Source organism: Pristis pectinata, chromosome 20 (assembly GCF_009764475.1).
Source record: "Pristis pectinata isolate sPriPec2 chromosome 20, sPriPec2.1.pri, whole genome shotgun sequence".
Classification (NCBI taxonomy): Eukaryota; Metazoa; Chordata; class Chondrichthyes; order Rhinopristiformes; family Pristidae; genus Pristis; species Pristis pectinata.
The window spans coordinates 41393917-41418581 of NC_067424.1; the positions used below are offsets into that span (position 1 = coordinate 41393917).

Consider the following 24665-nt stretch of genomic DNA (forward strand, 5'->3'; position numbering starts at 1 on the left):
CAACCTGACTCCCACCCAAACAGAGATGGCTGAATGGCCTCCTGCTGTCCCCATGTCCCAGACTCGAAAGGCTGAATGGCCTCCAAGGACAGGAGGAAGGACAAAGGGTCCCCACAGTCACACAAACCACGTTGGGTATCACGGCCTTGACGGCGGCGATCGGCACCATCACTTCATCTTCCCAGGAGTCTGGAGCTGCAGAGTTTCGTACGTATCAATGCGGTGTTCTCCCAGACCCTGGGGGGAGAGAGAGGGGGTGAGAGATAAACTGGGAGGGAGGGAGGGAGGGAGGGAGAGAGGGAGAGTCAGAGAGAGAGAGGTGGGATAATGAGGGAAGAACAGAGGGTGTCAGGGAGAGAGTGGGGGGACGACAGAGGCGGAGCGAGAGTTGGGGGAAAGACTGCGGGGGAGTGGATGGGGGAGAGTGCGATGAGGGAGTGGAGGAGAGTGGGGGAGAGGGAGTGGAGGAGAGAGGATGAGAGAGGGGGGATTGACAGGGCAGTGGTGGGAGGAGAGAGGGATCGAGAGAGTCTGATAGATGGAGAGAGAGTTACACTTCTGTAGATGCAGACAGAGAGGGAGTGAGGAAACAGAGAGAGACAAGAGGGAGAGACAGAAAAAGCAGGAAAGTGAGAAAATGGAAGAGAGAGACGGAGGGAGACAGAAGTCCGAAAAGGAGAGAGGCCGATTCGTCAGCACAGGTGTTCGTAAGTCGGGCGTTCGTAACCCGGGGACTTCCTGTACAACGGAGAGAGCAGAGGGAGAGAGAAGGAGGTGCCTGTACCGTGTAAATGCCGTCTTCATGCTGTGGGGAGAAGAGAAAGGGAGAAAAAAAGATCATAAATATGTTGTTGCAACAACTGAACATGTCCCGTCACACACTCCCAGGGCACGGGTCAGACACAGGGTGAAGCTCCCTCTACACTGTCCCATCACACACCCCCAGGGCACGGGTCAGACACAAGGTGAAGCTCCCTCTACACTGTCCCGTCACACACTCCCAGGGCATGGGTCAGACACAGGGTGATGCTCTCTGGCTGTACTGGGAGAATCTGAAGGAAGGAGAGTTTATTTGCAACAACCTCTGCTGCTGGAAAGGGGATTTCCTTTCAGAGAACAGCTGCGTTTACAATGTTGGTTCCAGAAAGTGTTGGGGGAGTTTGAAGCGGCTGGAAGATCGTTTGGGGTCGGACTGTCAGCCCAAAGGGAGCAGAGACGGTGAGTGTTTTGGTTGTTAACGTCAGTGAACTCCCTCCCCAGCCCGATTACTTGGACCGGATCAGCTGCAGCTGTCTGGGTGAAGGATGTTCCTCCACAGCTTGGACTTTTGTGAGGCTGATGCAGCCTCGGGCTGTCCTGGGTGAAGAGGCCTCTCCCAAGCTGAAGGGTCGGTGCAGAAGGGTCATCGACGCAGCCACATTCCTGGGTCTTCACTCCCTCTCCTCCCTCTCCTGTGCCTTGTTGTTTTAGTATCGGGCTCCGTGTTGTCTGCACTGCTGCTCCTGGGATAGACGGCCGTGTGGGTTGTGTTATAGTTCCTGTCGGAGGGTGTGTGGACCGATGGACACCCCACCCTCTCCGGTGGTGGGGGCCCTCCCACAGTTACACCACTGTGGCAGCTCCAGTCACCCCTGTGGCCCCGTCACCCTTCCAACTGTTGTCTTCAGGCAGTGGGGGGATGAGCTCCGTGCAGCCCCACATGAGAATGAGGTGTGTGTGAGGGCGACGGCTGAGGTTGTCGCCCTTCAGCTATTGACGGATACATGAAGATGTCCAGGAAGACCGTGTTCTCCCTGAACACCGAGCGGTGGGCTCACCGTGGCTGGGACCTTCCTGCCAGTGGACACACTGCAGCCACCACACAAAGGTCATCCTTTCAAATGTCCCCGTCCCTTCTCTCCCAGGGAGCTCCTCTGTCCCCACCTGCAGCTTCTGGGGGAGGTGTGGTCACAGATCTCCCCAATCCACCCATCGGCTTGGTGGGAGGAGGCAGAGGGCAAGGGTGGAGGGTTGTTTCTCAGACTGGAGACCTGTGACCAGTGGTGAGCTGCAGGGATCGGTGCTGGGTCCCTGTTGTCTGTCATCTGTATTAACGGCTGGGATGGGAATGCAGGTGACACGGTCAGTCAGTGTGTGGATGGCACCAGAATCGGTGGGACAGTGGACAGTGAGGAAGGTGTCTAAGGTTCCGGCAGGATCCTGATCAACTGGGAAAGCGGGACATGGAAAGGCAGAAGGGATTTAAGATCAGACCAATGTGAATTGTTGCATTTTGGGAACTGAAACCAGGGCAGGAGATACACAGTAAATGGCAGGGCCCTGGAGTGTTGTAGAACAGAGACCTTGAGGTAAAGTACATAGTTCCCTGAAAGTGGTGACACAGGTAGACAGGGGGGTGAAGAGGGTGTTTGGCACGCTGGCCTTCATCAGTCAGGGCAGTGAGTACAGGAGTTGGGACGTCACGTTGCAACTGTACAAGTCATTGGTGAGAGTATTGTGTGCGGTTCTGGTCGCCCAGCTACAGGAGGGATGTCATTGAGCTGGAACTGGTACAGAAAAGATTCACCACAATGTCACCAGGACTGGAAGGCTTGAGTTATAAGAGAAAGTGGATAGTCTGGGTCTTTTTCCCTGGAGTGTAAGTGGCTGAGTGGTGAGCTTAAAAATAAAATACTGAGGGCCATAGCTAAGGTGGACGGTCACAGCCTTTTCCCAGCGTCAGGGATTTGAAAACTAGAGGGCACAGTTTGAGGGTGAGAGGGGAACAATTTAAAGGGGACTTGAGGGGCAACTTCTTCCACACAGAGGGTGGTGGGTGTATGGAACGAGCTGCCACAGGAAGTGCTAGAGGTGGGGACAAGTGTAATGTTTAAAAGACACTTGGACAGGTACAGGGATAGGAAAGGTTCAGGGGGATACGGGCCAAACACAGGGTAATGGGACTGGCTCAGTGAGACAACTGGCTCAGCAAGGAGAAGTTGGGCCAAAGGGCCTGTTTCTGTGCTGTATATCCCGATGAATCTGATCCCACTCCATCGTCGGGAGAGCAGCCTGTGCCATGTCTTCTCATTCTGGCGCCGACTGTTCATGCAGCTGGTGTGGGAGGAGGATGTTTGGGGGACAGTTCAGTGCCCAGTTCCAGGGGACGGACGATGCCTCTTCTGGGCCTTGGAGGAGGAAACACATTGGCAAGAACTGCCCTGACCACCGGGCTGCCAATCCCACCTCGGCGGTCCACGACGTACCACAGCCCCTCCCCCCGCCCTGTGCCCAAGGCAGTGGACGCTGTGGTAGAGCAGGTGCAGTGGGGGAGTGGGAGCGGGGAATGGTCCAAGAGGAAAGGAGGTGAAGAAGACCAAACCCCTCCAGGAGCGTCCCCTGGATACACAGGGACCTGCACTTGCCCGCAGTCCTGATTCGGGGGATCCCACCTCCCCCGGGGCTGAGACAAGAGCCTGAGGGAGCCGGGCAGGAAACGGACAGAAGGGGGGATGTATAACATTAAAGGAATTAGACATCTGGATGAGAATGTACCCAAGAAACTGGGTGCATGGGGGGACAGTGTACCCCAGTGACTGGGAGTGTGGGGAATGGTGAACCCCAGTGAAGGGGTGTGTGGAGACAGTGTGACCCAGTGACTGAGTGTGTTGGGGGTCAGTGTACCCGAGTGACTGGGTGTGTACGTGGTCACTGAATGTGGAGTGTGTACAACTGTTACATCTGCCTGAGGCCTGGAGTTCACTGAGGCAAAGATTCAACTGGTTCCTTATTAGTATGTGGGATCTTGCTATGCCTCAGTGTGTGGTGCTTGGTTCCACAGCATTGGGTGGAAGGAACTCCCGTGACAGGGACCTGTGGTTGATCCTGGGATGGTGCAGATTCCCTGCAGGACCTTATATTCTGTCTATCCCGGGGATGGTGAGGGTGGTCCCAGGGGTTTGAGGGGTTCAGACCCCCAGTTCCCCCCTTCCCTGGGGTAATGTGTCTGCCATTACCCCCTTGTTTCCCTCGGGGGGCTGCCGGCCAGCGCGACGGTTCTCCATCTGATGAACAATCTCGTAATCAGTGCCGGTCTCCGCTGGGCCTGTGGGACAGAGAGCAGAGGTGACGGGGTCCGTACTGAAACCCTTCTCCACTGTCCCCCATTTAACCCCTCCCTCCACTCCCCCGATGCCACCATTCCTTCCACCCCTACCCTGCCCCCACCCCCTCTCCCTCCCTCCCCCAACCCCCAGCCTCACGGACTGGGTGTCAGAACCACTTGCCTTCAGTGCCTGCAGCCCTTCTCCTCCGGATGACCAAGAGAATCACGATGAAAGCGGAGATCAGGAGGTTCATCACCAGCACCGCCAGAACGATCGGCGGGGTCGTTGTATCGGGCGCTGTACGGGGGGAGGAGAGAAGATTCCGTGACTGATCTCATCCTCACGCTCCCAGTGACGCGGGATCGACGGATCCTCTCCATCCCACGTCAGGCTGGAGAAAATTCCCCATCACCCCAACACCGTGCCTCAGTCCCCTCCACTCACACCTCACCACTCCCCTCCACCCCCTCTGACCCACCACAGCCCACCCTCCATTCACCCCTCACACTCTGCTCCATCCACTGCCGTTCTGCTGAACAGGAGAGACTCGGAACAGGTCTGGCAGCTGAAAACGGGGTGTCCGTGAGGCACTGTGGACCATCAGCGGCACCAGACATGTCCCCCACACAGTCTGTAACCCAGCACATCCCTCACTCTACCATCGCCAGGGCAACAGAAGAGATGCCGAGGGGAAATCCAGAGGAAAGCTGAAGAAGGACAGAAAACTGTGAGGAAGAATTTGGAACTGGGTCGTTTGCAAGGGTCTGTCGACTGAGGAGGTTTTCCTGCTGGATGGTTCCTGCTTTGCGAGGGCTGTGCCGGTGTTTCAAGGGCTGTGGGAGCAGCCCTGGCTGGCAGGTTGTCAGGGTGCACTGAGAGGGAGATGAGACTTTGTTCACCAACCAGGTGAAAGATTTCTGGACACGCCTTGGACCTTTGTGAGGCAGGAGCAGCCTCGGGCCACATAGAATATACGACAGTACAGCACAGGAACAGGCCCTGCGACCCACCACGTCTGCACCAAACGTGATGCCAATTTAAACTCAATCTGTTCTGTGTTTCCATGATCCACATCCCCCCACTCCCTGCACATTCATGTGTCTATCTAACAGCCTCTCAAATACCACTGTTGTATCAGCTTTGCAAACGAACAGACCCTATCTCTTGGGCAGCAGCCCCTGCTGTGGCAGCAGCCTGTGCTCTGGAGACAGAGCTGCTTGTTTGCAAAGCTGTGCTTTTAACGTCAGCCTGATTACTGCTTGCAGCTTACATTAAGAACTGAAGACTGGTTCTTGTTGGAATTATAAGATATGATAAAATAAGATCTCTTTATGAGTCACATGTACATCGAAACACATAGTGAAATATATCTTTTGCGTAGAGGGTTCTGGGGGCAGCCCGCAAGTGTCGCCACACTTCTGAAGCCAACATAGCATGTCCACAACTTCCTAACCCGGACATCTTTGGAATGTGGGAGGAAACCAGAGCACCCAGAGGAAACCCGTGGAGACATGGGGAGAACGTACAAACTCCTTACAGACAGTGGCCGGAATTGAACCCGGGTCACTGGCGCTGTAAAGCGTTACGCTAACCGCTAAATTAATGTCCACTCTCGATAATTTCATAGCTCCAGAATAATCCCTGACATACTCGATGGCAAGCAGGCCACACGCCTTCTTTACCACACGATCTACTTGCGTTGTCACTTTCGGGGAGCTGTGGACCTGGACCCCAAGGTCCCTCTGTGCGTCAGTACTGTCAAGGGTCCTGCCATTAACTGTTGACTTTCCCCCTTACATTTGACCTCCCAAAGTGCAACACCTCACACTCAGAAGATGCATCAACACAGGAGCTTTCCTTCATTTGTGGAGGTGACCCCAACAATCTCTCCCTCCTCTGAACCGTTCCCACGTTCGAGTGTTGTGTTGCACACACTGCTGGTTCTGTGTGACGTTGTAGCATCAGCTGTGCTTGTTCTGTGTGTTGTGTAAACGCACTGAAAATGGAACCATTCCTTTGAGATGACGGGACCTCCCTGGGCTCACCACACGGGTCACGCCCGCGGCCTCCGTCGCCTTCAGGCTACTGACACGTGAGAACGGAGTGAAAGGTTCTGTGGACACAAACACGAATATCAAGGTGTGTGTGAAGGCGATTTCTGAGATTGTGGCAGGTGAACAGGAAGGTCGTGTTCTTCCTGAAGGACAAGTGGGCAGTTTCCCTGGGCCCTGAGCGAGGGAGATCACGGTGGGCTGTTGGCGCAGGAGGCGCGGCAGGAGGGTGCTGAGGGACGGTTCGGCGTCCAGTTGGAGGGGTCGGCCTACTGCGCCGTGTGCGGCACCCCACCTGGGAGGGGGTGGAACGCATTCCAAAGAACTGCCTTCAGGTCATTCAGTTTCCCAAGTACCTCTTCCTTAGTAATAGTGACAATACTTCTACCCCCTGACTCTCTGAATTTCTGGCACGTTGCTGGTGTTTCCACAGTGAAGACTGATGCAAAATACTTCTTCAGTTCATCCACCATTTCTTTGTTCCCCATCACTACCTCTCCCTCGTCATTTTCCAGTGGACCGATGTCCACTCTTGCCTCTCTTTTACCACTAATATACCTGAAAATACTTATATTATTGGCCAGCTTACCTTCATATTTCACCTTCTCTCCCCTTATTGCTTTTTTCAGTTGCCTTCTGTTGGTTTTTAAAAGTTTCCCAATCCTCTCGCTTCCCACTCATTTTCTGCAATATTGTGTGCCCTCTCTTCTCTGCTGCCTTTGACTTCCCTCGTCAGCCACGGTTGCCTCATCCTCCCTTCAGAATGTTTCTTCTTCTTTGGGATGAAATGATCCCGCATCGTCCGAATTACTCCCAGAAACTCCTGCCAGTGCTGCTCTACCGTCATCCCTGGTGGGGTCCCCTTCTCATCAACTCTGGCCAGCTCCTCTCTCGTGCCTCTGTAGTTACCTTTACTCAACTGTAACTCCCATACATCTGATTTTAGCTTCTCCCTCTCAAACTGCAGGGGGAATTCTATTATATTATGGTCACTGCCTCCTAAGGGTTCCTTAAACCTTAAGTTCCCTAATCAAATCTGGTTCATCGCACAACACCAAAACCAGAACTGCCTTTTCCCAAGTGAGCTCGACCACAAGCAGCTCTGAAAAGCCATCTCGTAGGCATTCTACAAATTCCTTTCATTGGGATCCAGTAATAACCTGATTTTCCCTATCTACCTGCATATTGAAGGCCCCCCTGACCACCGTAACATTGCCCTCTTACATGCCTTTTCTGTCTCCTGTTGTAACTTGTACCCCACATCCTGGCTACTATTCAGAGGTCTGTACAGACCTCCCATCAGGGTCTTTCTACCCCTGCAGTTTGTTAACTCTCCCCACAAGGATTCCACATCTTCTGATCCTCTGTCACTTCTTGCTCAGGATTTGATTTTATTTTTTACCATCAGAGCCACCCCACCCCCTCTGCCCACCTGCCTGTCTTGTCGATAGGATGTGTATCCTTGGATCTTTAGCTCCCAGCTGTGATCTTCTTTCAGCCACGACTCTGTGACGCCAACAACGTCACACCTGCCGATGTCTAACTGCGCCATAAGCACATCTACCTTATTTCGTACACTGCGTGCATTCAAATATAACACCCTCAGTCTGTATTCACCACCCTTCTCACATTTGTCTTCATGTTGCCTGAAGTTAAGTTCTTACCCCTTTCTAATCTTTCTGTCTTAGTCTTTATTCTGCAGAGTTCAGGAACCTCTCCTGCACGCTCCTTCCCTCTGACTTTATCCATACGTTTCCAATCTGTTGTATGCACCCCTACTATTTAGTTTACAGCCCTCTCCACAGCCCTAGTTATGCGATTCGCCAGGACCCTGGTCCCAGCATGGTTCAGGTGGAGCTCATCCCACCAGAACAGCTCCCTCCTTCCCCAATACTAGGATCAGAGGGTCGTCCTACCAAGAGAGATAAAATAGTTTGGGTCTGTATGTTTTGGAGTTCAGAAGAATGCGGTGTGACCTTATTCAAAGATCTGTCTCTCATGGGCTGTGACAGGGTAGATGTTGGGACATTTTCACCAGTGGGAGAGTATTGAACAAGGGGACACAACTGCAGGATAAGGGGCAGGTCATTGCAAAACTGAGGGGTGTAGAAATTTCTTCTCACAGAGGGTGGTAAATCTCTGGAATTCGATGCCCCAGTGGGAGCTGGAAACTGGATCACTGGATGTATTTAGAGTGGAGCTGGATAAATATTTGATAGATCGAGGATAGAGGGGTGTGGAGAGATGGCACAAAGGAGGAATGGGATCGTGGTCACATTGAATGGTGGGACAGGCTGGAGGGGCCGAGTGGCCTACTCCTGCCCCTGTCGTCTTGTGTTTCTTGCGTGTTCCCGGAGATGGAGCAGACGGTGTCCACTGGCTCACTGGAGATGTCTGGGATGGGTTGTCTTGGATGCAGATATCGGTGTAAGAATCTTTTTAATGATGTTATTTTAAAATAAAACAAAAGGAACGACACCCACACAATGGGACGCAGATATGAAGGGCAGAGTAGCCCAGGCTGGAGCCCACCCGCTCCCCTAGCGGAGGGGGAGCTGAGTCTGTCGTCAGCTGGAGGTGGTGGTGCTGCGTGTGGGGCGGGAGGACCCTGTGTGATCCCTCACCCATCTGACTACCGCCCTCTCGTTAAACTCACCGGGGTCCCGTTCCCCCTCCCACAAACCCAGGACATGGATTCAGTCCAGAATGTAGCTGCCTCTCAACTGTGGAATTTAACTCTCCTGTGACACGGGGACCCCACCCTCTCTGCATCAGATTCCTCCCTCTGACACTCACCAGGTGTGTGCAGCTTACAGACGTCCCACAGCTGGATCTGTGCCGTGACCTCACTGACGGGGTTCCTGGCCTCACACCTGTACACAACGTCCTCCACCTCTGCTGTGTGATGAATCTCTACCGTCTCTCCATGTTCCCAAAGGTGATGGGTGCTGTCGTTTCTCACAGATTCACCTCCCCTCCACCACCTGAAGCTGGTGGGGTTGCCTGAGGTCACGGAGCAGGTGAGGGTGAGGTCACAGTTCTTGGAGGTGTACTGAACCGTGATGTATGGTCTTGACACGGGCTCTGAGGTTGGGACGGAGAGATGGAAAGATGAGTAAAGGAGATCCTTGTGGACACCTCGATCCCCAAATCCCCCATCCCGTCCCCAACATCCCTGAGTGAACTTTAAGCCAATCCCAGCTCATTTCCACCCACCAGTTTAACCCTTCCCTCACCCTTCAGTTCAGCCAGTTGCTGCTGGAGGAAGTTCCCACATGGGCTGCGCCCTCTTTCCCGACCACTGCCCGCGCTCATCCACAAACTCTCCGCCGTGTCCTGTTTATGTCTCCGTATCCTGGGAATTCTCTCCAGTTCCACATCTTTTGTCACCCCTGTGAGTGGTCCCGGTGTCCCTCATACACCTGAGTGTGACCCAGCCCAGACCTGCCCTGAATCTGGTCCCACAGAAGACAGAGCCCATTCTATTCTGCCAGTCCCTCCACCTCCATTCTACCTGCCCAGACGGTGACTCCCCAGTGCTCGAGATGTCTTCCCTTTTCCTCATCCGTGGTTTCCCCTCCACCACAGCTGACGGGACTCTTCACTGTGTCTGTTCCACTTCTCCCACCTCTGCCCTTAACCCCCTCTCTCCCACCAGACGGTTTCCCTGGTCCTCACCTTCCACCCCAGCAACGTTCAATGGATCGTCCTCTGTCAGTTCCACCAACATCAACGAGGTCCCACCACTGGACACATCTTCCCTTCCCCTTTGAGCAGTGTGAGGGGACCGTTCCCTCCGTGACTCCCTGGTCCGCTCCTCCGTCCCCACCACCCACTCCCGTCTTACACTACTTTCCCCTTTAAACACAGGAGGGGCAACACCTGACCTTTCACCTCTTCCCTCCCCTTCAGCCAGGGACCAAACGTCCCATCAGGTGAAGCAGGGATTCACTTGCCCTCCTTCCCACCCAGTGCCCGGTGTTGGGTGTTCACACTGGGGTCTCCTCTGCGCTGGAGAAACCAGGTGCAGACAAAATGATCACCTTGCAGAACACGGCCATTCAGGCACAAGGGTCCCCCTGACTTTCCAGACACTCTCACTTTCATTCTCCGTCCCCCTCCCACCCTGACCTCTGTGCCTTTGGCTTCTGACATTATTCCAGTGAGGACCAGCATTAGGGCCAGATCCCACCTTCCACCCAGACCTCATGAAGTCACTGGGACTCATTAATCAATGCCACACTGTCCCAGTTTCAGATGATGCCAGAACTGTGCAGAATATCACAGTGTGGTCACAGCAGGGAGGAGGCCATTCAGCCCGTTGTCCAGACTGGTGCCACGGAACAGCAGTTCAGCCCATCCCTCTACTCCCCAAATCCATGCACCCCCTCTCCCCACACCCTGCACCACCCTCCCCACATCCTGTGCCCCCCACATCCTCTGATCCCCACACTTTGAACCCCACTCCCAACACCCTGCACTCCCCTCCCCACACCCAGCACCCTCCCACCTGTGCCCACTGTCCCGTCCGCACCCTCCGTTGTAGAGCAGCGCCCTTGCGTTTCCATCGCCCCTGATTCCTCCAAACAAGATGTAACTGTTCCCGGTGCTCAGCAGCTCATCCGCCGACCACCCCCAGCATCTCCACATCAGAAGAGCTCTCCTCAGGGCCCCGACATGAAACGTTCCCCGTGTTGCTCCGTCCACATCGGCTGCCTCACCTGCTGAGTGTTTCTGTCTCTGGATCTGCACCAAGTCTGGTCCAACTCAACCTTCACCCCAAGGTGCTCTGATCCCCGCTCCCTGTAAACTCACCGGGACCCCGTTTCTCTCTCCCATTAAATCCCCCGTTGATTCCCGCCCCATTTCCCCTCACTGGCTCCCCTTTCCTGCCCCGCATTTAAACTGTGGGCCCCGTTAACCATCCCATTAACGTTGGAGAGCCGGGGGAAGAGAGGTCCGGGGTCACCCCAGTCCCGCCCGGTCTTCAGGGGAACAGTCTCCGACATTTCTTCCTCCGTCACCCACAGGTACAGTCCGTTCGGCCCATCCACACCAGCCCCTCCCACCCCATCGGCCCATCCCTCCGTTCCCCCCTCCGCGTGTGCTCAGCGCCTCCGGGTTCGGAGCCACGAGGTTCCCCGTTGACGGTTCGATCCTTCACGGCCCCTGGCCCAGTCTCGGGGGATGTGGTGGGTGTGTCCCCCAGCCTGGCACTGCCTCAGCCCCACTACACTGGGACCGTGACCCCCAGCTCTGGACACCGGCAGTCAGTGGGGTTCAGTAAACAGGGGAACGCACAGGATCTGCCCTCACCCATTAATTAGGGGTGTTTCAGGAACCGGTGAAACCCGGGCCCCTCCGCGGCAGTCTCACTCACCGGACACCTCCAGTCGCACTGTCGTTTTATTCTCAGCTCCTGAACTCGCTGTAACATCCACCTCATAATCACCAGCGTCCTCTCTCCGCAGATCACGGATTTCCAGACTGAAGTTCCCGGGATGAAGAGTTACCCGTCGCTTGTACTCAGTACCGGAGTATTCAATGTGCCCCTTCGAGTACTTCACTATCCTGGTTCTGGGTGATGTCCGGCTCCACCAAACCTCAGCAACGTCCGGTCCGACTGGGATCCCGGGAGGTAAGGAGACCGAGTGTCCCAGAGCTCCGTTCACAGTGGGAGGGGGAGACCCAGTCCCAGCTGAGGAGACAAGAGGAGGCAGTCAGCAGGTGAGCTCAGTGACTGGAGGAGGAATCGGAGCTGGGAAAGTCACAGACACAGGAGCAGGCCATGCGCCCCAGACCACACCTCCCCTCCCCAGGTTGCTCCCTGTCACCGGCTGCCCCTGCACACTCTGCACCGTCTGACCCGAGACATCCCTGGAGCTGCCTCCTTCCCTTCCCCACCCTCTCCCCATCCCCATTTCTTACCCACGTTTATGCGATGTTTATCCTTTACCCCACCCCCGGTCCCTGTCACCCTCTCCACCTTGTCCGGTGGGGTGACCCTCCTTCAGAGCTGTAGTGACTGCACCCGGCAGCTGCCTCACTGCCAGCGAAGCCTCTCGCCGATGACGGTGGGGTCCAGAGTTAGCCCAGCCCTGTGTAACTGTGGAGGGGCTGCGGAGAGTCAGTGGCCGAGCTTACCAGCCACTCAGCCCCTGTTGCAGCCTGAAACTGTCAGTGGAGGCCGCCTTCTTCCTGAAGACCAAGCGGGCAGTGTCCCTGGTCCTGATGAAGGGGCTGACTGTGGGTGGGAGCACCCTGCCGGTGGACCCACTGGAGGTCACTGGGCAGAGGGTCATCACTTCCCATGTCCCACCCCTCATTCCGGGTGGGCTCAACCCCACCACCTATCCCACCATATGGGGATGAGGTCGGGGATCACCCCAATCCCACTGGGTCTTCTGGAGAGCACCCCGCCATGTCTCCTCCTCGTCTCCCCCTTCCACTCACCAGAGAAGGAGTGGGGTCTGGAAGCAGCTCACAGAGCTGCTGACCAAGGACGGTTCTTCCGTCGCAGATCCGGAGGGAACAGGCTGCTTCATCTGTGCCCGATGTTGGGCTCTTGTCCTCATCCATGGGAGGACCTGCCAATGGTCAGCCCAGAGGGTGCCCAACAATTGGACCCTCCGCTGACATTGGCAGAGCTGTCCGCTGCCCTCCACCAGCTCTCAAGGGCCTAGACTGTGGTTCCTCAGGGATTTCTGGGTTGTCTGTGGGCTCCTGGGATCAGGTGTGCTGTGAAGGGGAGGCAGTGCCACCTTCTGTGACGCTGACACCCCGTCTCCCTCCTCAGCACCAATTACAGGATCTTTCCCTGGGCCATAGACACTCGTCTGGGCTCCGTGCTGATCCACATGATCCATCCCCACCAGTGCAACCCAGTCCCAGGCCAGTCCATCCAGGACAACATCCATCTGGTCCGGAACCCACTCCCCCTTCCCCAGAACCTAACCCCACCTTCCCCAGAACCTACCCTCCCCTTCCCCAGAGGGCCGGTCTCCCTGTTGACTTTATTTCCTATGACCAAGGGAACACATTCATGCTGGATCACATGTATTTTATTGTTTCTCTGCACACGTCCGGTTTTGGGACAGCTTTTGTGGCCCCGTTCTGTAATTTGTCCCCATTTTCATATCATGTTTCTCACAACATACAAGGCCATTTGGTATATCGAGTCAATGCCAAATGTCAGAACAATCCCATCAATCCCATTCCGTCAGTTATTCCCAGTCAGTTCTGTTCAAACTGAACGGGTTCACTGGAACATTTATTAAACTGCTGTGTCACCCCTAAAAGAAGTGAAGTGAAAGTGTGTTGGAGAATAAATACTGTGGAACTCTGTTCCTCAGAGGCCGGTGGTGCAGAGTGTTTGAGTGTTTCAGGGAGCAGGTGAGAGATTCTCGATACCCCAGTGGGTGAGAGGTTACTGTAGTGTCACCACAATATGCAGCTGAGGTTACAGACACATCAGCATCATCTGATTAAATGGTCCAGCATGCCAGAGGGACCAAGTGGCCTGCTCTCTGAAGTCCAGTTGGGGATTCACCAGGACCACTCAGATCCAGACCCCATCACAGCCTCGGTCCGAGAACGGATCAAAGAGCTGAGTTCCAGAGGTGAGGTGGGAGGGACTGCCCTCGACATCAGGGCAACACTTAAGCACTGGGGTGAGAAATGTCTTCACTCAGAGGTGGTGAAGCTGTGGGATTCACTGCAACAAGAGGCTGTACAGACCACGGCACTGAATGTCTGTCAGTGGGAGACAGAGAACATTCCAGATGTAAGAGGCATGGAGGGGACGGGGAGGGAACGGGAATATGGTCTTGAGAGAGAGGATCAGCCACAAGTGTATGGAATGGTAGAACAGGTTCAAAGGGCCAAATGGCCCATTCCTGCTCCGATTTCCTGTGTTTCTATTTGACCGAATGTGGCACAAAGAGCCCTGATCAACCTGGTCAGTGACATCGAAGGGACCCACTCCCGGGGCGGGTCACACCTTACACCAAGGAAGATGGATGTGTCTGTTAGAGGCACAGGGTTGGTGGGATCGGGAGATGAGAGGCTCAAAGATTGGTTGCAGGGGTGGGCTTCAACTGGTTGGGCACCAGTCCTGGGGAAGGGGGGAGCTGTTCCATTGGGACGGACCACACCTGACCCAGGCTGGGACCAGAGTTCTGGTGAATCAAGGAACTGGGGAGGTGAAGAGGGCTGGAAACTACACAAGGAGTCAGTGGGTGTGGGGGATGTTGGGAAAAGTCCCAGTGGAGAGAAATCTGGATGGTAAAGAGAAAGGACAAGACAGCAGTGCACACCAGTGAGTGGTGTAAGGAAAGGTACATTGTGTCAGGAAGGGACAGAGCCCACAGACACAGGAGGGCCCTATATAATAGTGTCTGGGGAATAGAATCAATAGGACCAGAAAACTGCGGAGGTGTCGGAAGTAGAGACGCAGGAGACTGCAGATATGGAACCCGGAGCAAAAAACTAAACTGGTGCAGGAAGTGAGTGTGTCAGACGGCATCTGTGGAGGCAGAGGGATGGGGGACGTTTCTTGCATCAGGACTGAGGGTGCAGAGGGGAGACAGACAGAATTGAGGGGAGAAGTCACGTTTGCTGAAAAAAGACATTTCAGGTGTCATGGAACAGAAAGCCTCGCCTCAACAGGAAACGTGGCTTCCCCTCTACCGTGGTCGTTGGAGCCCTCCCCACATTTCCTCTGCATCCGTTCTCACCCCACCTGCCCCCAGACAGGACAGAGACCGTTCCCCTGGTCTTCACCCTTCACCCTACCAGCCCTCACCTCCAGCACATCCTCCTTCCACACTCCCACCAGCTGCAACGTGACCGCACCACCGGTTACAGCTTCCCCTTCTCACACCTTTCTGCTTTCCCCAGGGACCACTCCCTCCATGAATCCCCAGTCCACTCATCCCTCCCTGACACCTGGCACTTCCCCTGCCCTCGCAGTGGGTGTAACACCTGTCCCCACACCTCCTCCCTCACAACCATCCCGGGACCTAAACAGTCCTTCCAAAGATTCACCTGCACGGCCTCCGACCTCGCCTGCTGCACTCGGTGCTCCCGATGTAGACCGAGCGCAGATGAGGCGACTGTTTTTTGGAGAACCTGCGCTCTGTCCATCTCGAGCTTCCAGTTGAAGGTCATTTCAAGCCCCCTCCCCTTTCCCAACCGACCCGTCTGTCCTCGGCCTTCTCCACTGCCAGTGTGAGGCCAAATGTAACCGAGAACAGAACCTCCTGCTCCACCTGAGTCGTCTATAACCCAACAACATCAGCACTGAATTTTCCAACATCAGGTGACCTGCACTCCCTCTGCTCCCTTCCCACTCCGACGGCTCCACCCAGGGATTCTCGCCCTTCGTCCCCCTCTTCCCTGTCCCATACTGGACAGAGGATGACAAGAAGGGGCCAGTTCATCATCTTGTTGTGCACGATTCTTTGGGGAAGAGCAACCATAACGTGACAGAAGTTTTCATAGAGTCAGACAGCATGGAAATAGGCCCTTCAGTCAACCCATCGATGCCAACCACAGTTCCCATCTTAGCCAGTCCCATTTGCCTTCCTTTGGCCCATATCCCTCCAAACCTTTCCTCTCCACGGACCTGTCCAAGTGTCTTTTCAAATGTTCCTCTGGCAGCTCGTTCCACACACTGACCACCCTCTGGGTGAAAAAGTTGTCCCTCAGGTTCCTGTTAAATCTCTCACCTCTCACCTCAAACCTGTGCCCTCTAGTTCTTGATTCCCCAACCCTGGGGAAAGGACTGTGCACATTGACTTCATTCAGCAGGATTGTGAAGTTCACCCTGAAACCAGGGTCTGAAATGTAAGGGATTAATATCATCTCCTGCATTCGGGGCTCCAAGTGTGGCCTCCTCTACATTGGTGACACCAAACGCAGACTCGGTGACCGGTTTACAGACCACCTGCGCTCTGTCTGTAACCGCGATCTGCACCTCCCCGTTGACAGTCACTGCAGCTCCCCCCCCCCCCCCCCCACACCGTCACTGATCTGTCAGTCCTCGGCCCCCTCCACTGCCAGGAGAATTCCAAGCGCAAACTGCAGGAACAGCACCTCATTTTCTGACTTGGAACCTTACAGCCTAACGGCAGGAACATTGGATTCTCCCACTTTAGGTAATCCCCACCCCCCTTCCCCACAATCCCTCCCCCCTCCCCCCCCCCCACCACCGTGCTTCTTCCCTCTCCCAGCCGATCTCTCTTTCTACTACCCTTTGTTTTCTCTCTCTCCTTCCCTTTGTCCCGTCCCCCGGTGGATCTGCTCTCCCCTCCTCCCCCGCACCCGCCTATCACTGTCTCACCTGCATCGACCTATCACTACCCTGTGCTCACCCCGTCTCCCCTCTTTTGTCCACCTATCACTGCTCCGCTTCTCCCTCCTATATATCGGGCTTCCCCTTTTCCTATCTTCAGTCCTGAAGAAGGGTCCTGACCCGAAACGTTGACCGCCTGCTTTTCTCCACGGATGCTGCCTGGCCTGATGAGTTCCTCCAGCATCTCGTGTTTTCCATCGAGATTCCAGCATCTGCAGTCCTTTGTTTCTCATTGAGGGGGACAGATAGGGTATTTACACATAACAGAGGGACCCAAAACTGGATGGCTTGCTTTAAGGTAGATGTGGTCTTGATGGTCAGCATGGATATAATGGGCCGAAGGTCCTGTGTCTGTGCTCTCCGGCTCTGTTCACAATCAACATCAATGATTTGGATTCGGGAACACCAAATGTGATATTCCAAAATTTGCTGACATGACACTGGGTGGGATTGTGAGCTGTGAAGAGGATGCAAAGAGACCTCCCGGTGGTCACCCACTTCAATTCCACATCCCACTCCCACACTGACATGTCCATCCACGGCCCCCTCTACTGCCACCTCGAGGCCGGACCCAGATTGGAGGAACAACACCTCATATTCTGTCTTGGGAGTCTCCAACCTGACGGCCTCAACATCGATTTCTCCAACTCCCGGTAACCACACCCCTTCCTTTTCTCCCCCCCACCACCCCCCAACTCCTTTGTCTTCCCTTATTCCTGTGGCTCCCTTCCCCTGCCTTGATGACCTGCCCATCTCCTCCCCTTCCCTCCCCTCCCTCATCCTTTATTCCATGGGACGTACGGGTTAGGAAGTTGTGGACGTGCTATGTTGGTGCCGGAAGCCTGGCAACACTTGCGGGCTGCCCCCAGAACATTCTACGCAAAAGATGCATTTCACTGTGTGTTTCCATGTATGTGTGGCCAATAAAGAGATCTTATCTCTCGCACCAGATTCCTCCTCCTTCTTCAGCGCTTTGCCTCTTCTACCTGTCACCTCTCAGTTTATTACATCTTCCCCACCTACCCCCCACCCACCCACCTACCTTCCTCCCTCACCTGGACTCCCCTATCACCTGATCTCACCTCTCCCCTGCCTGCGTGTGTTGCTCCCCCTACATTCTGGCTTCTGCCCTCTTCCTTTCCAGTGCTAATGAAAGGCCTCGGCCCAAAACGTTGACAGTTGATTTCCCTCCATAGATGCTGCTTGACCTGCAGAGTTTTTATTTTCAAATTTTTAAAATTTATTTACAGCGTGGTAACAGGACCTTCCGGCCCAACGAGTCCGCGCTGCCCATTTTAAACCCAAATTAACCTACCTGTATGTCTTTGCAATGTGGGAGGAAACCAGAGCACCAGGAGGAAACCCACGCAGACACGGGAGAACGTACACCTCCTTACAGACGGCGATGGGAATCGAACCCCGATCGCTGGCGCTGTAATAGCATCACGCTAACCTCTAGGCTACTGTGCCACCCCACTTTTTGTCTATTGCTCCAGATTCCAACAGCTGCAGAATTTCTTGTGTCTTCAAGATGATTTGGATGTTTAATGGGCAAATATGTGGTATAATGTGGATGTATCTGAAGTTCTCCGCTTTGGTCGGGAAAACAGGACGACAAAGTATCATTGGAATGGTGATGGACTGGGAAACGTTGCTGCCCAAAGGGAGCTGGGTGTCCTTGTCCACTGCTCACTGAAACAAGCAGGGGCAGCAAGCAGCTGAGGGGGCAAATGGTATGTTGGTCTTCATCACACGTACGGAGCAAGGACGTCTCACTGCAGTTACACCGGGTCCTGGTAAGGCCCTACCAGGGGTTCTGTGTGCAGATCTGGTCTCTTTACCTGAGCATAGATATACTTGTCAGGAAGGTTCACCAGTCTGGTCCCTGTGATGGTGGGACTGTTGTATGAGGAGAGACTGGGTCAACAAGGTCTGTGTTCATTGGAGGAATGGGAGGGGATCTCATTGAAACATTCAAACGTGACAGGGCTCAACAGGATGGACGCAGGGAAGATGCATCTCCTGACTGACAGGTCTAGAACCCGGGGTAACAGTCTCAGGAGAGAGGGAAGGTACATCAGACTGAGGTAGGGGGGATGTCTTCACCCAGGGCGTGGTGAGGCTGTGGAATTCTCTGACACAGAATGCTGTGGACGAGTTGCTGAATGTATTTAAGGAGGCAGACAGATTTCCTGACACAAGGTCCATGGAGGAGAATAGGGAGAGCTTGGGAATGTGATCACGGGACAGAGGATCAGCCATGAACAGACTGAATAGATTCCATGACTGACTCCTCTATGATATTCCATGTTTCCATGTCAATCATCCCGACCCAGGACATCAGTGCAGGAGTACCTCAGGACAGGGTGCTGGGCCCAACCAACTTCAGCTGCTTCATCAGTGACCTTCCTTCCATCCCGAGGTCAGAAGTGGGGATGTTCACCCGTGACTGCACAATGTTCAGTTCCATTCACACTGCCTGCAGCAAGACCCAGACAACATTCAGACACCGGCTGAGAAGTGACGGGTAACATTCACACCACACAGGTACCAGGCGGTGACCATCTCCAACAAGGGAGAGTCTGACCACCTCCCCCTGACCTTCACTGACATTCCCATCGCCCAGTCCCCACCGTTAACATACTGGGGTCACCACTGACCAGAAACACAACTGGACCGGACACATAAACACCGTGGCTACAGGAGAAGGTCAGAGACTGGGTATCCTGTGGGGAGTGACTCACCTCCTGACAGCCCAAGGCCTTTCCCCCATCTCCAAGGCATCAGCCAGGAGTGTGATGGAACATTCTCCACTGCCTGGGTGGGTGCAGATCCAACAACTCTCAAGAAGCTCGACACCATCCAGGACAAAGCAGCCGCTCGATCGGCTCCCCGTCCACCTCCCTAAACACTCCCTCCTTCCCCCACGGGTAGGCAGTGACTGCAGGGTACACTGTCCACAGAAGGCACACAGTTACTCACCCAGGCTACTGTGACAGCACCTCCCAAACCCACCACCTCCACCACCCAGGAGGACAAGAACGCCACCACCTGCAGGTTCCCCTCCAAACCCCTCACCCTCCTCACTGGGAAATCTGTCACCGGTCCTTCACCCTCACTGGGTCTGAACCCTGGAACTGCCTCCCCAACAGCACGGTGGGAGCTCCTTCACCAGAGGGACTGCAGTGGTTGGAGAAGGCAGCTCTCCCCCACCTCCTCCGGGGTAACTGGGGATGGGCAGTAAATGCTGGTCTTGTCCCTGATGCCCAGATCCTGAGGAATAAATACATAGATCCCATTTGTCTTTCTCCGTCCCCTCACTGACCTGCTGCACCTTTAAGAACCTTTGGGCAGACACTCTTGTGTCCCCCCACACCACTTTATACCATTCAATAACGTGATAACACAGACCATTCGTCCCATCGAGTCCATGCTGGTTCCCAGCAGGGCAATCCTGCCTGTTACATAACCCTCTCCTTCCCTCCCTGTACCCCTGCAACCCTTTCTCCCTCACACATGCCATCAACCGCCCTTGATTTTTTCCATTTACCCGCACGAGGGGTAATTTGCAGTCACCAAGTAACCTACCAGCACATCTCTGGGATGTGGCAGGAACCCACACTGTCTCAGGGAGAACGTGCAAACTCCAAGCAGACAGTTCCTGAGGTCAGGATTGTCCCTGGTGCCTGGACCAAAGGGCCCGCGCCCCTTTCCTTCCTCCCACTGAGCCCAGTTTGGATCCAATCTGCCCTCTCCCTCGGGTCCCGTGGGCTTTTACTGTCTGCACCAGCCTGACCTGTGGGACCCTGTCAACATCCTCGCTGGAATCCGATTGGACCAAACAAACTGTCCCAACACAACAAAGTGTTCTGAAGACACAAGAGACTGCAGATGCTGGAATCTGGAGCAACACACAAACTGTTCGAGACCTTCCATCCGGTTCAAGGTTCGAGACCCTCCATCTGGTCCACATGAACCATTGATTGTCCATTTCCCTCCACAGATGCTGCCTGACCCACTGAGTTCCTTCAGCAGTTTGTCTCTTGAAACAGTGTGGTGGTGTGGGTTATATATTCTCTGTCTCTCTCTCTCTCTCTCTCTCTCTCTCTATCTCTCTCTCTCTCTCTCTCTCTCTGTCTCTCTCTCTATCTCTCTCTCTCTCTCTCTCTCTCTCTCTGTCTCTGTCTCTCTCTCTCTCTCTCTCTGTGAGGGAGCTGTCTCTCCGGTCTGGTGACATCCTGTAGGAGCAGAGTGAGGACAGGAGTTGGGGTCTGTTAATTTTATCCGTCAAAGAGCTGATGTGTCTGAACCCCCAGAGCCCCCGTGGGGGTCGGGAGCTGGTGTCAGGGTGCGGTGAGCTGGTTCTCGCAGGGTGAGGAGTTAGTGAAACACTGTGTCAAATGGTGGCAGTAAGGAAGTGAGAGATGCTCAGAACATTACTGGAGAAGGGGAAGTGGAGAGATGTGTGAAGCAGAGAATGGAGCTGACTCAGGATCTATAAACATACAGTATTGAGATATACACCATATATATCTCGAGAGGGAGAGAGAATCTGTGGTGAGTAATAGGGACAGACAGACAGCCAGCGACACAGACAAAGGCAGAGGCAGACTGATCCACAGAGAGACTGAAGCCATTGAGAGACCAGGAGACGATGTGAATGAAACCAAGAGAGACGGGAAACGACAGGGACAGAGAGAAAGTGTGTGAGGACATTGACAGAGAGAGAGACGGACAGAGAATGGACGGGCTCAAGGAACTGAGGGGAAGAGAGAGAGTGGGAGAGAGAGAGTGGGAGAGAGAGGGAGAGAGGGATCAGTGCATCCTGTTTCAGGCTGTGGGATAGCAGATGGTCAGTGAGTGACCACGATGGGCTGAAAGGCCTTTCCACACACGTCTTCCTGCTCTGCATTTCTCCTGCAGTTTCACCCCGGCACAGTATTCGCCCCTTTCTTATTTCTATCCACATGGACTCATTGGAAGAACCTTCCAAGACATCCTCCCGCAGCACTGCGCAGGTGTTTTCCCCAGTCGATGTTACGATTCTCCCTCCTCTTCCGCCTTCCCACCTCTCACCCTAAAACTTCTCGACCCTGAAACAATGAGCTGCCGGTCCTGCCCTTCCTTCACCCACGTTTCTGTGAGTGCAATAACATCATATTCCCACGCGGCGATCCGTGCTTGAAGCTCATCAGTCTTGTGTGTCAGGCTCCTTGCAACAAGCTGAAAGCAGTTCAGCCTCCCAGTCCCCCCACGTGCCTCATTGTGCCTCTGTCTGCCCTGCCCACTGCACCTGCTGACTTTACCTTCTGTATTTGACTCCATCTCCTCACCTGCTGGACCACTGCTCTGCAGCCCATCGAATGAAGAGACTCGGACTGGAAACAGCAATGGCTTCTCTCTCCACAGATGCTGACTGACCCGCCGAGTATTTCCAGCAGCTTCTGCTTTGATGTTAAAATCTGATCCTGCCCACATGGCAAAGAGCACAGTGTGGGCAGGGGGCTCCTCTCAAGGAGAATTGCCACGTCTAGAGGCTTTATTTGGAAGTTTGCAGCTTTGGGGATGGTCAGAGGGACGACGTAAAACATCAGGAACTGACCTCAGAACCACTCAGTGGTCTGAGACAGGGGAATGAGCAGCAGTGTTGCACACAGGACAGTGAGCACACACAGCAAGGTCAGAAACATGTCTCACTCACCTCTCACTGGCTCAATATCTGTCTGTCTCTGTGTATCTCCACACAGAGCTCCTGTCCATTTCTCTCCCTGTATTTTTACCCAGAGCTTTTCAGTCTCTCTCCCTCGCCCACCTCATCTCTCTCACCTCATCTGTGTGTCGAATTCTCTCTCTCCCACACTCTCTGCATCTCCTTCCCACTGCCTCTCTCCATTTGTCAGTTTCCATAGATGTGGTGTGTGTGTGGGTGTGGTGTGTGTCTCCCTGCATCTCCCTCTCCCTCTGCCTCTTCCTCCTTCTCTCTACCTCTATTTTGGAAGAGTCCTTCTCTCTGTAACACTCACACCCTGCCCCTGTCTCCGTCACTGCTCTCTGGAGGATGTGTAAAGATCGTCCAGTGTGTCCCGGAGCTGCTATGAGTCCTCCCCCTGCGAGCAGAGTTGCCCTTTAAGTGCCGCACACATGGGGAACGCAGATACCAGAGCTGTTTGTAGTGAGCTGACAAAGAACCGTAGTTTCCTGCACCTGGGGCTCCAATTTACACAGAGACGGTACAGACTGGAGGGGCCGAGTGGCCTCCTTCAGTTGGGATCCACCCTCTGGTGCCTGTTCCCACTGAGATCTGAGGCTGATGTCCAGCCCTGCACCAGAACTGGTGAAAGGAAAAGTCAGACACAGCTGTGTGGATCCCAACCGGAGATGTCCAGCCTGGAGTGACCACTGGGTGGTTTCACCCAGAAATGGGGTGAACCTCATGTACTCCGGGTTGCAGTGGTTTCCCAGCATGCCCACTGGGAACCCTGCACAGTGTGATCCAATCTCCAGACCCCTCTCCCTGCCCAGAGACAGGCACAGTCCCTGCTCCACATCCCTGACCAGGACTGTCCCAGCCCCCCACCCACAATTTGTTACAGGTGATCACACCCTCACTGCACCTTCCTGACATCACAGGCATTCGGCTGTTCCATTAATCAGCTCCCTAACGGCTAAAATTCAGATTTCAGCTCCAGATGCAGACAGCTGTTCCCACACAGAGTCACCGCAGGAGAGACAACTACAGCCAGGTACAAACAACACTCCCACAACCATAAATGGTGCTGTCCAGCTGACCTGTGCCCTGGGAGTGTGTGACGGGACAGTGTAGAGGGAGCTTCACCCTGTGTCTGACCCGTGCCCTGGGAGTGTGTGATGGGACAGTGTAGAGGGAGCTTTACCAAACCCTGCTGCCCCTGCCCTGAGAGCACTGCATACAGAACGGTCCCGTATGCAGAAGTGATGGAAACCGGGAGGGAGGGAAGTGATACAGAAAGGTTTGTTTTAAATAAAACTCACGGACAGAGACGGAGAGAGTCAGCCAGAGTGTCAGCAGCTGCCTGGTTTCCATCTCTCTCGAGGACGGGTGGACGGGGTACTGAGGTAGAGATGTCTTCTCCCCTCCCCGAGTCTCTGGTGGTGAGCAGTCCGGTCTGGCGGTGAGAGTGCAGAGGCGCAGTGTGAACAGGAAGCTGGGCTGAGAGGAGGTGTGACCACAAGCAGAAAGGCACAACCCCTGGTGTCAAGGACAAAACATTGCAACAGAGCGGCTGGGGGAGGGACAGCCCAGCCCCTGATCTCCCCAACCCTGTCCTTCAGGGGTGCTCCTGAGGTCCCCTCACTCCGGTTGGAATCTTCCTCCCTCCCAGATCCCCCACCATCCCTTCCCTCAGACCGCTCAGTGGGGGAAGGGACCCTGGGGTGAGGGGACATTTCCATCCTCCTTCAGACAAGACACAGTGTGGAGGCAGGACTGGAGCAGTCGGCAGTGTGAAACAGAGAAACGTCCCAACTGTAACAGGGTCGGGTCTGATGAACAGAACACAGAGAATTCCTGTACACCCGCCCATAATCACAGCAGGAGATCTGTACACTGACCGGTGTCCCTCAGTCCCTCTCTCTCAGGTGGAAATGATTTTCTCTGGTCAATAACTGGGAAGAACTTGGTCATCAGGTGCGATGTGCTCTCAGGGCTGCTGTACCTGGCGCAGGTGTGGCCTATTCCCCGCTCCTCTGCCTCAGCAATCTCCTGGGACATCTTCCAGTTTATCTGGTGGTCCAAGGTGGAGCGAGTCCAACAGGTCACGCTGCACAAGTCCCCTGAGAATGGGGGCAAAAGTGTACCCAACGTTGCCCTCATCCTGATGACCACCTTTGTGCGTGGCTCTATCAGTTGGTGTGTGGACCCCAAGTACAGGGGCACCAAGTGTTACTACGTGCTGAGGTTCTACCTGTCACTGGTGCTGCTGAAGGCAGGCCAGGCCCCTCTACCGCGTAATGCCCCAGTCAGCTGGACATTGCAGTACCACCTGTCCTTTGTGGAAGATTTCTTCCTTTGACCACAAGTCCATCAGGCAGTGGTCAGCACGGAATGTACTTCAGACACTGCGGGACAGGGACACTATGCAATGTGTGGGATTGTTCCCGGAGCAAACGGTCCAAACCATATGGCAGAACATCTGA

The 24665-nt window shown here is 54.6% G+C and overlaps 1 protein-coding gene across 2 annotated transcripts in view; it reads right to left on the reverse strand.

Annotated features, from left to right (window-relative positions):
- The window catches only part of LOC127580905 (SLAM family member 5-like), a 294315-nt gene extending 270681 nt beyond the window's left edge, over nt 1–23634 (reverse strand). Inside the window, exons 1-6 of one of the 2 annotated variants that reach the window (XM_052034887.1) lie at nt 23502–23634; nt 11517–11834; nt 8933–9220; nt 4266–4382; nt 3996–4084; nt 524–805 (exon numbers count right to left, since the gene is read on the reverse strand). In XM_052034887.1, the coding sequence (XP_051890847.1) occupies nt 551–805; nt 3996–4084; nt 4266–4382; nt 8933–9220; nt 11517–11834; nt 23502–23553 (1119 nt within the window). In that variant the 5' untranslated portion in view covers nt 23554–23634 and the 3' untranslated portion in view covers nt 524–550. Of the gene's footprint in view, nt 1–523; nt 806–3995; nt 4085–4265; nt 4383–8932; nt 9221–11516; nt 11835–23501 lie in introns of those variants that run through there. The other variant, XM_052034886.1, reaches the window with a different exon arrangement.
- Nucleotides 23635–24665: the final 1031 nt, after the last annotated feature.